A 13,908-nucleotide genomic window follows, 5' to 3' on the forward strand; every position below is an offset into this window, starting at 1 on the left:
ATACCGTCAATTCAATTTATCAGTATCTTTTCCTGATAGATAGACAAAGTAAATATTTAGGACTCCAAGGCTTGGTATATGTAAATTATTTTATTATCTTGGGATTTTCCATGGTCAACTCTTGGGATTAGTAAGAAAAATGCAATTATTTGAGTAGCAGCAGCTGCAGCGCACACCCAAACGAATCGGGTAAGCCTATAATACGCCAAACAATAGTATTTACAAAATGAGCCGAGCTCTCTGGCTGGGCTGTTTTGGTCCTCCCACGTGTTTGATCGCATATCTGCCAAATTTATAACAACAAGAGATAAAACCATTTCTCCCATTACAGATATCAAATATTATCTTTTCCGTTACGCAGAATTCTAAATAAATTACGTAGGTTCACGATTGATAGTTTTTTTTATGCAATAACAAGAAACGGAGTCAGATTTTCTATCACCATGGCATCTCATCTTGGTGCTGTTGCGAATATTTCAACCAGTTCCGCGTGCGTTTAAATCCATACTGACTGTACAGTCTGGAGGCAGTTCTCCCTTCTACACATATCTTGATTTCTTAATATCGTAGGTATAGAATAAATTGGTGAGCAAGGAATTATGAAATAAAGCATAACAGAGTAAGTTTGACGAGTGAGAAAATAAACAATCGTATACAAACCGATTCTCTCTCTCTCTCTCTCTGAGACAAAATAATAGATAGGAAACAATGACTGAATATTGCTTGAATGCAAAGTTTTAGCCTGACTGTAGAGTGGAGTGACTTTGACACCGACTACAAGTTATTCCTGGTCATCTCACAGCCATGGATAGACATCAACTTCACAGCCGAGAAAGGGCAATCGTATACAAAAATAATTAGGTATGGAAAATGCGGGCCTATGTTGTCCCATAAAAAAAGCTCTCGCTCAGACAGCTGAGGTTTAGGAGAGAGAGAGAGAGAGAGAGAGAGAGAGAGAGAGAGAGTGCAGGGCCAAATAGGGAGATTAAAGTACCTGGGAATGAAAACCCCTTATAATCTTATAATTATAGCCTCGGGGTTTGTCTCAAGGACATTCAAAGGTCTGTCAAACACGGGCAGTTGTTGTTTAGCATAAGGGCAGATCTTTAAAAGCCACGCCAGAGAGCTCGCCACGGTGACAAGACTATACATGAAATGATCAAAGATCTGGAAGATGACGAATATGACTGCGTTCATGGCGAAGAATTCAGAGCAGTATTTGATGATACGGACACGGAGAGCGACTTGAGAGGATTTTAATTTATTAATTTTATGCATTTTTTTTACTTTAATAAATTTTCACTTAACTGCGTATCCTAAAATAAAAATAATAGTTCAAGTAACAAATGTTTCTTTTACCGAGTAAAACAAAAAGTAAAAATTCCTTCGGTATTGTGCCTTAACAACTGATTTGGAAATTATAGATGGTTAGTCTAGAACAGTTAAACATGCTGTATAAACCAAAATAATGCAAATGGCGCACGATCGCTCTTTTGTATTTTAAAATACAATAGTAATATGAGAATGCATACAATATTATTGGATATAGTGAAGTACAAGTAAAGCATAACTTTTTAAAAGATCTACTGTTTTCCTCCGGTAGTAACTATTGCAATCTGCCGATTTGGGAAAGCATAGACGGTACGCTAATTTTATACCGCGTGTATGATGCGACCCCTTTAAAATTAGCTTCAAAATTAGGTTTCAAAAGTCGCATAATATGCGAGTATATACGGTACCTTGTTAGTAAATTTTACGACCGGTCCAGCTGGTGCTGAATAGTAATTCCTTATGTAAAGGACCTCAGGTTTGTATAGTTAGGAAAAATACAATTTACTTTCAGAAATTGAGATTTTCCATTCCATTCCATAATGCACATGATCATAATGCCCCTCAACCCCCAGTTACGAGGAAAGGGCCAGAGCGCTGGACACCATCATTGAGCAGTACAGCGAAGCGACAACCTTTGAGGCCTTCATATCCGCAGTGTATTGCCCCGTCTTCCCGGTATCGTTTAGTTCAGGACCCACGCGAGCATCAGGTGAGAAAGTGTGTCTTGTATTCTAGATCTAAGGCTAAGTTTAATTTTCATTACTGCTGAAATGTCATGGATGCTTAAATCTTTGCATAAATGAATAGGTTTTTGATTTTAAAAGTATTTGGATGTTTTGTGCTGCTTGTGTTGTGTGCTTTGAAAATTTTTGGCAAGCTGCCTGACTCAGGTTTTTATATAATTTTTTTTTTTATTATAGTGTGTTATAAAACAAAGTGGTGGAATAGGAGTTTATTATTTGAAAATAGTCTCTAAATTTGGAACATGAAATGCTTTTCACATTAAAGAATAAACAGTATCATAGTTAGTACATCGACCTGGGTATAAAAGTCTTTTATGATTTTCATGAAGTTATCACTCATCTGTAGTTTGAAGCCAAATGAAAATATGGTTAAAGTTTTTATTTTAAAGGTCTTTTATTGACAAGCTTTGCAGGAGCTCTTGGCAAACAAATTCTGTATTCTTGCTGTATTTCATTGGCTATGTGAGATGTAGGTTTTTGGAATGATTTAGTAAGTAGTAAAGAAGCATTGGTAATAGCATCGCCAGAAATTATTTTGGCATGATGTCTGCTTGTTTATCATGTCATGTCCTTTAGTCTCAGGTAGGGAGCATTGCTTAACAAGGAAAAAATAAAATATTGTGCATAACAAAGAAAAGAGAAAACTTGAAAGGGTTGCACATACCACTCATATTCCTATGGTCATATTTTCAAGTCTTTGTTACCGTTGACAGCGCACAAAATATCCAGGTACTGGGGTATTGAAAATTGAAAATATCCAGAAATGTAGCCTCAAAACAAAGATTGAGATCAAGTACAATGCTGCTGTTCCTGAGTAGATGGTATAATTAATAAGTGTAGGGTTTTATACTTTATTTTAATACAAAATTTAGTCAAATAGAATTCACTAGAAAGTCCAGTCATGTAACGCTTCAGCAGTTAACATTGGAAGGTAAATATTTCTGAATCTTGTTACATATAAAGTCTCCCTTCTCCAGTACATAAGTGAGAAAGGAAATCCTATTCCCAAAACATTAGTCTCTATAATTTACAATAGCAAAGCCTTAAATACATACATACAGATCTTTCTTCTCATAGATGCTTAGTTGTATGAGATGCACATCTTTCAATTTTTCTTTTAAAGTTATTTATTTTTACAATAGTTTAGCATTGATTAGAGTCTTTTTGACATTAGACTACTGTATATACATTCAAATTAGAACATGTCTACTTTTACATCTAGTACACCATTTTTCAACTTATGACTTGTTTCGGTGTGTCTTGTTTAAATGATTTCCTCTATTGCCATATCAAATCTTGTAATTGGCATTATGTATTCTTAACTGTGAAATACTTGATTTGTGTTAGCTAAAGGTCCTCTTGCCTCCCCTTGATATTGTATTGTGTATACTGTAGACTACAGTGCACTCGAAGTATTATAATCCTTGATTTCTTAACAGCAAATTTTCAAGAGAACTTCACTAAGTAGCATTGGAATTGTCAGTAATTGTTTGACCATATTGAGAAGTCTGTTGAGCAGTTCATAAATAGTGTATATAAAGAATCATTCATTGCTCATTGCTAAAGCACAGCAACTCTTCATTGTGGTTGAGAGCACAGTAATATTCTGAACTAGATTTTGAGGCGAAAGTTAAGAATGGGAAAACATGTAGAGTCTTTATGATTTTGACTGATGAAAATGGACACATGATATGTGTGTGGTTATTGTTAGGCTCTTGCTGGAGATACTATAATCAGCCATTTGCTTCACATCAAACCCATCATTTATATCAGCCCACATTCTTAGTCTTCATGAATCCTAGACACTGCTTTACAGATTTGTTAAAGGATTGCCTATAGGCTTGATTGCCTGTTCTCCTGGTACCACACTTTGTCTTACCAAGCTGCTGCTGCTCCTTCAGGGGTTGAGGTACCAATGGCCAAGACTGTCATCAAAACCTGTGGTAGAAGTGAAATGCCTGGTACCTGTTTTAAGTTTGATAAGCAGAGTCATTGCTTCATCATATTTCTTCTCTGTGTTAGAGGATGATATCCTCCAGGACTTAGTTGTTCATACACGAAACAAACCTTCGGTCTTAACATTAGGATTTACTAGCGCCAAGCTGGAAACCGGTAGAATTAATTACACTTGTGAGATCCAGGACTAATGGCATCTATACCAGGTCACGGGGCATGTATACCCAGAATGCCCACGGCTACCTGTGACCCATCAGTTATTTTCCTACCGCCTTTAAGATAAGACGTGTTACTGTCTATCTCATTTAAAGCCGGTTTTTCAGTTTGCCCGTTCTTTATCCATTTCATTTTTTTTATTTTTCATTCCTTTTCTTTCTCCAAGTGTGATCAGTGTGTGGTAAGAGTGTATACGTGGTATGATGGAGAATTTTGCCTCAACATCGGGATCGTCTACCGCTTCGAAGAGGAGACAAAGGAAATGCCCAGGAGTCAGTGGCTTCCCTTGTTCTAGGTTCCTAACTTTGGTGTCGACGGATCCTCATCCAACGTGTAGTAGGTGCAGGGAAAACGTATGTACGGTTACTAATCCGTGTTCTGTTTGTCGCGGTTGGTCGGTGGAACAGTGGAAGAAGTTCTATGGGAAAAGCCAATACAAAAGAAAGGGGGTGGACGCCATCTTTGGATGACCAAACCTTACCGGCTTCTTTTGTATCGGTAATAAACCAGGCTGCTCCATATGTTTCTCCACCTGCTTTTGAATTGTCTCATACCCCTTCGGTTTCTCCTAGCGGTTCTGTATTGGAAACGTCAGGAGGGGCCTTGGGTAATTTTATGAATAATTTGCACTCTCCTTTGTTCCCAGCAAGTAGAGGGGGAGATCCGCCATCTTTGTTCCAGGCTCCTGCTACTCAAGCGCATAGGTTAGATGGTACGTGGTCAGCGCTAGGCCTACCAGGCGTACCAACCTTGGATGGTCTGCTTGCGCATATATGACGTCACGGTTCCAGCAGGGTCCGGCAGCGCTGAATGTTCCTCATCCCCCGGGCTTGCAATTTATGGGAATTAATGCCGCTGCTTCACCATCCCACTCAGTATTTACAGCGATGCAGAACGTGGGAGGTAGTTTGGCAGCAAACGTGCGGTTGCCAGCAGAAACCTCTCAGTCTCTCCCTACGAGAGGGATGACGTCACAACATACGTCACACTCTGAGATGGCAGGCGTGATGACGTCACAGACCAATTCTCGGCCTTTTTCACTGCACCCAGACGCTAATACGCCTTCTGACCCGTCAATGCAAACTGTAATGCAGAAATTACAGGATATAGAGGAGAGAATAATAAGAGAGACAAAAAGAAAAAGTGTGATTCGCCTTCTTCGTCTTCTTCCTCTAGTTCGGCGTCATCGCTAAGTCCGATAACGTCACGGCGAGCGCCAGTCAAGCGTTGGAGGAGGATTTGGGAGTTTCCTAGCGGATCCTCGGGCCAAGAGGAGAAGAATCAATTCTTCCTCTTCTTCGGACCAAGACTGTCATTTCCAAGTCAGCAAGAAGGTCGGAAAATCAGTGGCTATTAAGCACAAGGTTGGCAGACGAAGCCGTTCGCAAGAGTCCGAACAAGCGAGAGAGGTGACGGCGGCGAGCTAGCGGACGAGGCGGAAGTTGCCAGTTCGGATCGCAAAAACTGCGATACCTCTGGTAAAATCGACGTTGGCGGCGAAAGGTGCAGCAGAGGATGGAATGCAGGTCCCAGTTTCGCCGTAAGGCCGTTCAAAATACGTACGAAGGACGATAAGGCTCCTATTAAAAGTACGAAAAATAGAGAGTTGGCAACCTCGGCGGATACGTTCGTGGAAGGCAGTGTCCGTCTGGATAGAAGGCCGAGGCCGGGCTCGCCGACGCTCGAAACGATGCCAATGCTAATAGAGACGAACTTACCTCTGTCTTAAGGGAGCCTTCATCTTGGAGATCTAGACGAGATTCTCGCTCTAGATCCGTGAGCAGAGAAAGAGTGAGACGTTCTCGTTCCCCCTGCTGACTATCTGGGATCGAGCCAACAGCGGCCAGCAAAGATCAAAGAGACCGCGGCCGTAGGGGCAGGCGGCCGTGGAATTCCGGGCCGTCTGTCAGAAGACAGAGGCGAGACAACATCTCTCGTGACGGAGAGTGGTACACTAGAGCCGGAGGAAGGAGAAAACCAAGAGTTTCTGCCTCGTATGCAGAGGTTATTGATTTGATTCGTCAATTCAATAGCCTTTCGGAGAAGACAGAAACACCGGCCAGTATGCTTCCTCCTGGAATTGACATGGCGTTTGGACTAAAGAGGGATACCAAGGTGTCGTATGAATTGCCTTGTTCGAGTCATGCGGAATCGGTCTTGCAACACGTAAACGCAAAGATTGCAGGGAGGGATAATTCCTTAAGATCTAATAGATCATTTAAATTTATTCCCCCTCCAATGATAAAGCAAAGGAAATATTATACGACACCGAAGGTCCCTTTGCTGTCTAGACAAATGAACCCTAATGTTGTAAGGTCAAGGCCTGGATTAACCTTGGATCAGGTTAAAATGGAGTGCCCTTCGATGACGTACCAAGAGGCTGCTACGTTAGAAGCAACAGCTTCTTCTGTCTTTCAGGCTGCGTCCTGGTTAGACCTTTGGTCAACAGCAGTGGCAAAAATTGCATCCTCGGAAGCAACAAGGAAAGTAGTGGATGAAACCATTGTTCATTAGATTACTACAGTCAGGGTCCAAGGCGATTGCGTACCTGACAAACGTAAGTGCCAATGTTTGGGCAAATATCCTGCTAATGAGGAAAGATGCAGCATTGGCTAGACTAAGCCGCAATGTGGATTTGGATTCCCTGTTAGCAATGAGGAATGGGGATATCTTGGAATCGCAACTACTGTTGCCAGAGGTCATACTGGAAGAGGCGATAGATAGAAGAAGGATGGACACTAACGATAGGTTGGTGCAACAGGCAGTTAGGAAAACCTCTAACAGTCAAACTACTCCTTTGGAGGGAAGACAACAGCAGATGTCTCGAAAGAAGACAGTGAGACATAGCATCCCTAATAGAGTCACAAGACCCTCTTCCCCAAAGAGGATAACTCATCGGCCCTTTCACAATAGAAACAACCGAGGAAGGGGCAATAGGGGAAGAGGGAGAGGCTCAAGAAGATAGGATGGGCGCCTCCCATCACTCGGCCACACCAGTGGGGGGTTGCCTGGCAAATCACTGGAAGGTGTGGCAGGAACTAGGGGCAGAGCAGTGGGTGGTGGATGTTCTCAGGATCGGGTATTTGATTCCGTTCGAGGGTAACCCCGCCCCTGACAGATCAACCATTACCCCACGTCACTTATGCCCACAAATCTCAGAAGGCCACTATTCTGCAGGACGAAGTGAAGAAGATGATGGAAAAAGGAGCTGTGCAACAAGTATGCAGTCCGACAAAAGGCTTCTACAGCAGGATTTTCCTGGTACCCAAAGCCAACGGGGAGTGGAGGACAGTAATAGACCTGTCAACGCTGAATCTGTTTATAAGGAAAACCAGTTTCAAGATGGAAACTCCGAAAACGGTTCTACAAGCAGTCAGAATCGGAGACTTTATGCTGACAGTCGATCTAAAGGACGCATACTTTCAGATACCAGTCCATCAGTCTTCAAGGAAATTCTTCCGCTTCAGTCTTGCAGGAAAGCTTTCGAGTTCAAGGTCCTGTGCTTCGGATTGACAACGTCTCCTCAAGTTTTTACAAGTGTTCACCCTCGTGTCGGCGTGGGCGCATGCTCAGGGGATCAGGCTAATAAGATATCTGGACGATTGGCTGGTGATAGCAAAGTCCAGGGAGAAATTACTCAGGGACAGGGCGGCCTCCTGCAGCTTTGTCACAGCCTAGGTATTGTGGTGAATCAGCAGAAGTCGCAGCTGGATCCAAGTCAACGTTTGGAATATCTGGGAATGGTGATAGACACAACACAAGCCAAAGTATTCCGACAGACCAAAGAGTAGAGAAATGCAAACAAGTGGTGAATGCCTTTCTGGGAAAGCAGACACAGCCAGCAAGACAGTGGCAGGTGGTGCTGGGAATCCTAACCTCCCTGGAGAAGCTAGTACCACAAGGAAGGCTACACCTTCGGTCCTACAATGGAGGATGAAGGAGTTTTGGTCACCAACAGTAGATCACCCGTACGAGCAAATTCCCTTGTCGGCAGAAGTGAGGAAAGACTTGCTGTGGTGGGTGGGCGACGACAATCTGACAGTGGGTGTCCCCCTTCAACAATCCTCCCCAGACCTCTTGCTGTTCTCGGTATGCGTCACTAGAAGGCTGGGGCGGAGCCCATATGGAGGAGTTGATGGTGTCAGCAAAATGGAGTTGCAAGGACAGAGAACTCCATATAAACGTGCTGGAGTTGAAAGCAGCTTTCCTGGCTCTACACAAGAATTCAGGGAGAGAGTAAAGGGACACTCAGTGGTATTGATGTCAGACAACACCACAGTAGTAGCTTATATAAACAAGCAAGGAGGCCTAGTTTCTCGGCAGTTACATGTGATGACAGTTCAACTTCACCAGTGGGCTATAGAGAACCTGGTAGACATCAAGGCCAGGTATATTCCGGGAAAAAGAAACATAGTGGCCGACAAGTTGAGCCGCAGGGATCAGATTCTGGGAACGGAGTGGTCCTACACCAACAGGTAGTGGACAGGATGCTCATGTTGTGGGAAGGAGCGATCATAGACCTATTCGCAACCAGGTACAACAAAAAGTTGGAAGTGTATTGTTCAGTAGTCCCGGACGCAGAGGCAGTAGCAGAAGATGCGCTACAACACCCCTGGGACAATCTGGACGTGTACGCATTTCCTCCATTTTGTCTAATCCGTCAGGTTCTGAACAGGGTAATGCGGTCTCAGAACCTCAAGATGACCCTGGTAGCCCCGTTATGGCCGAAAGCAGAGTGGTTTCCAGACCTACTGGAACTCCTAGTAGATGTGCCAAGAGAGTTACCTCCATGGAGCAACCTTCTGTGTCAGCCTCACGTGGAGAGGTACCACCAGTCGGTGAAGTCCCTATCGCTTCACGGGTGGAGACTGTCAAGTATCTCCTCCGAGAGCGAGGGTTTTCGCAGAAAGCAGCAACTCAGATGGCAGGTAATATCAGAAAATCATCTGCGACAGTATACCAAGGGAAGTGGTCAGCATACTGTGATTGGTGTCGTAGAGGGAACGTGTCTCCACTCGGTACCACTATTCAGCAGTTAGCAGACTTTCTGATATATCTCAGAACAGAAAAACATATGTCTGTATCTGCAGTGAAGGGGTACAGGGCTGCTCTAAGCCTCAGTCTTACGAATGAAGGAGTGGACATATCGTCTTCATGGGAGTTGGCCATGCTGATGAGGAGCTTTGAACAGTCATGCCCACCAAAGGAGCTAAAAGCCCCAGATTGGGATCTGACCAAGGTACTGAGTAGTCTGACAAAACCCCCCTACGAACCACTAAGGCAGTCCACGGATAGGAGCCTGACCCTGAAACAGTCTTCTTATTGGCCCTGGCTTCAACCAAAAGGGTGGGGGAGCTACATGGCCTCTCATATCTCATAAAGCACTCGAGAGGTTGGAGATCAATGGTGTGTGAGTTTTGTCCCAGAATTCGTGGCAAAGACCCAAAATCCAACAATAGTAGACGGCAGATTCGACTCCTTTACCATACCTTCCTTGGCAGACTTTGTAGACAACGACAAAGCTGAAATGCTCCTGTGCCCCGTCAGGGCTACTAAGGGAGTACTTAAAGATAACAAGGCAACCTCAGGCCGGTTGGTCCTGCCAGGGTTGTTCGTAAGTACAGACGGAACAGAAGGAAGTGTCCAAGAATACAATATCATTTGGCTAAGGGAGACGATCAGAGATGCTTTTATATACTTGCAGAAGACAGAGGGTCAGATAGCCAGGTGGGAGCTAGAGCTCATGACATCAGGGGTGTGAGTGCTTCCTGGCATTTAAGAAGAACATGTCTTGGTGGATAAAATTCTGAAAGCTGGCGTGTGGAAGCGCCAAACAACTTTCACCTCATTTTATTTGAAAGATGTTGCCCATAGATCCTTGGACACCTTTTCCTTGGGTCCAGTGGTGGCGGCCCAACAAGTGATATAGTTCATCCAGTGCCCCTGGCGGGTCAGTTTGCGTCTAGTCTAAGATGAAGGTATGAAAGTAGAATGAATGGGATGACTGGTCTTTTTTCTTTACTACTTTCTTCCTACTCCTTTAACTACGGGCAATATGAAGGAGAGTACCGTCATGTGCTGGAACGGACTAGATGCAGGTGAGATGGTCAGCCATACTGTGAAGCTATCTTAGCTGATGATATACTTTTCAGTAGCAACACACCCCTCTGGATAATAAGGAAAAGAGGGGTGAAGGTGGATCCAGTCGCAAGGGACAAGAGTAAACAGTAGAATGGTATCTACACCCAGTGGGAGGAAACCAATAGATCCTCTTATATCTTTGGTCCTAGGTTCATTGTCCATTCTCTTAGAATTTCCCTATATATTCGGAAATGGATAAGGTGGCAAACTCCCAGTCAGTTGTAGAGACTTACCTCCCTCCAATAGTAAGTCTATCCTAATGTTAAGACCGAAGGTTTGTTTCGTGTATGAACAAATACCAAATTTGTAACTAATTTGTATTTTTCATAACTAACAAACCTGAGGTCTTAACATTAGGATTTACTAGCGCCAAGCTGGAAACCGGTAGAATTAAAATTACACTTGTGAGATCCAGGGACTAATGGCATCTATACCAATTCACGGGGCATGTATACCCAGAATGCCCACGGCTACCTGTGACCCATCAGTTATATTTCTAACCCAGTTTAGACTGCTAGAGGGGTGGTTCGAGGTGGGCCTTTAACTGTTAAGACCTCAGGTTTGTTAGTTATGAAAAATACAAATTAGTTACAAATTTGGTATATTTTCAGAAGTTATCCCCATGCGTATAATAGTGTGTACAGTCATCTACCACATTTTCTCTTAATGATAATTCAGGTACTTGCTATTATGGTTTTCATGATGAAATGTCATGTGCAGGGTAATGGCATTACAGATACAGCTCTTCATGAGATTTCAATCAGCTAAATTTGAGACTTTTAGCAGCTCAGTCCTCCGACTGAAGCTGTTTTTTGTGAAATTATAGTAATTTCATTGGAGCCAGATTGATTTGTTGACAAAAAAGCTCTTCAGTTGCTAATATAATATGAGATGCTATGGTGACAAAAAACTCATCAGTTACTAACATAATATGAAATGTCAGACTTTTAACTGTTTGGCACCAGAGGACCCAAGAAGCTCAAGCACAGTCCCTCCAGCCATCTAGGCAATCTTTTACGTCTGGAATGAAGTCTAGCATTCATGGAGATCATGAATGTGGGTTATTGTGAGTGATGGGTTTGTAGTGAAAAATAAAATTTTGTTTGAATGTGTAAATTTCTGCAGTTCCATGTTATGTCAGGGTCTTACAGTTTTCTTTTAATTCCAAAACCTAAGATTTGGTAGACTTCTATCCTTTTGAATGATTAAATCTTACAAATCGTAGTATTTACGCTTACTATCAATTGGTGTCTGGGCAAATATTTATAGATCTTTTTAAAAGGACAATTTTCACTAATCTGTAGTAAATGTTTTTTAATTAAAATCATTCACCATGTAGGGTATTCAATTATGAATAATAAGCATGAATAATAATACTATATGTTAAAAGGAAGAAAGAAAATGGTCTCCATTAACATTTATACTTTATATTGCTTAGTATAAATGGCTGATTGTAGTCTTGCTGGAGTTCATATTCGTCAGTGGTATTCCTCTGATTCTTTCCCTCTTGTTCTTCATGTATAATAAAAAAAAAAACAGTCTGGGTAATTTTACTCATTGAGCAATATTGAATTGATGACATTTTTAACTGTGGTTGTCATTTTTGAAGTAAAGTATCCACTACACATTTGTTGTTAATTTATTTATTTTTTTGCACAGTATCTGCAGATATCTCTTGCTTTACTTGAAGGAATAGCCATTCTCATTGGCTCTTCATAAATACTGTAAGGTGGTTAATGTTTTGGTTGTTTCACTTCATCTTTTAGATTTGCATATACTGTATTGTACTATATACGGTAATTATTTTGAAAGACTTATCTCTTGCCATTCCTGTTGGTCTTAAGAAATATCTGCAGAGTTTTATGTCCTTTTATTATTATTTAATAATTTTATTATTGTTGTCTTTAAGTTGGAAAAAATGTGCAATCCATTATTGTTAAAAGTAAAATTGTACTTGACTTGACATAATTAAAATTCAGTTGGTAATAATTCTCAGTGCCAGTTCTGCAGTACCCTACAGTTACATGTTGTAGATGGCTCTCTCATACTACGTACCAAGTAAAAGCAGTCATAAATTAAACCCCTTAGAGCCTATCGATAATATGAGCCATACATCCCCCCCCCCCTCCTTTGTGTTCTCGGCTAATCAGATGTTTGCATATACGTATACTATATCTTATCCCCAAAGTGTAGCATGGGAGGAGAAAGAATCTATTTAAGAATTCCTAATAGTGCATTCATTATGTTGCTACGCAAATCCCCTTGCCAGCATTTTGCCACTTGCTATGTACCTTAAGCTTGGTGTGCACCATTCTGTTGCGACAGGGAGCATGCCGCCTTACAACCCCAGTGAAGAAGATCTAGTGTAACTCAGACCATGTATCGTATCGTACTCAGACAGAAATGAGGTTGGTTTTATTGGCCGACAGCTTCCTTAGCATGCACTGTTGTCTCCAAAGTTTTCAATGTTGTGCTCGATAGGTTGTACATGTAGTTGTGTTGGTGTATTAGACATGTATGATGTATTTTTTCAGTAAACCACCTAATTTTTTTCATAGGTAATTCATTATGTGAAGCCCCAGTTGCTTTTTGATTGTTGAAGGTGTTTTATTAAATGATAATTTGTGAAGACCATATAATTTGAGATATCTACTTCAGTATTAATTTTTGAAGGTAGCTGCATTTTTTCAGGTTTTCAAACTTTAACAAATGCATACAACACTCAAAAGTAAACAAAGTAAATATTTGAAGAAAGGCATTAAAGAAGGAAATGAGAATTATCCTCACTGTAGAGTGTCTGTCACTTGCCTGTCATTGTGAATGATATTGCATATTTTGTCAAGTAACAGACTACTATTTCTTCTGGATTATCAGAACTTTAATTTTAATCTTATTAACCTTTGGAGTCGATCTTATTGTAAATATTTTATTCTCTTACAGTAGATCAATGGGTCCAATGCATTGCAGGCTTAAGTTTTGTTTTGAGTATTTTAGAGAAGAAGAGTTTTAAACAGAATTTATTCACTTGCATCTCAAAAATAATGGGGAAAATAAGCGGGATTGCTTATACATGTTTCTGATTTAGATGTTGGGAATAGCACTATGAACTGGTGTACCAAACTTTTATCAGTTCAACCACATGGATGATTTCATTAGTGTATGAATATTTCATGCATGCTTGCACATAGTCACTACTAGACAAGGAGGACTTCTGCCTGCTCTTCTGTGTATTGTATGCAATAAGCCACAGTGTAGATAATTAGACAAGTCAGTTGCCTGCCTGATGTATGTCTTTCGGAAAGCTTAAACTGGTAAATGTTTGTTTGGAAAGCTACCTTTGCTGTAAATTTCTGTTCTAGATTTGGGGCTGTTACACAGTTAAACTGGTCCATATTAGAACCTATTGTTTATGAGAAAAGAAACTTTGCCAGTAACTATTGCAGTCCAGTCATGCTTTCTAGTCTGTACTTCATATCTAGTCTGTACTTCATATCTGAGGTACTTCTCTCCTGATATTGAA

At 41.4% G+C, this 13,908-nt stretch overlaps 1 protein-coding gene across 12 annotated transcripts in view; it reads left to right on the forward strand.

The window, feature by feature from the left end:
- The window catches only part of LOC135203741 (ral GTPase-activating protein subunit alpha-1-like), a 217,753-nt gene that overhangs the window by 193,423 nt on the left and 10,422 nt on the right, over positions 1–13,908 (forward strand). For 10 of the 12 annotated variants that reach the window (XR_010312009.1, XR_010312010.1, XM_064233673.1 and 7 more), the window contains one exon: positions 1,905–2,041. Coding sequence is in view for 10 of the 12 variants with exons in the window: in XM_064233673.1 (XP_064089743.1) it covers positions 1,905–2,041 (137 nt within the window). In the remaining 2 variants the exon portion in view is untranslated. Of the gene's footprint in view, positions 1–1,904; positions 2,042–12,713; positions 12,797–13,908 lie in introns of all 12 variants that reach the window. The other 2 variants (XM_064233682.1, XM_064233681.1) reach the window with 1 other exon arrangement.

This window comes from Macrobrachium nipponense, chromosome 36 (assembly GCF_015104395.2).
Source record: "Macrobrachium nipponense isolate FS-2020 chromosome 36, ASM1510439v2, whole genome shotgun sequence".
Taxonomy (NCBI): Eukaryota; Metazoa; Arthropoda; class Malacostraca; order Decapoda; family Palaemonidae; genus Macrobrachium; species Macrobrachium nipponense.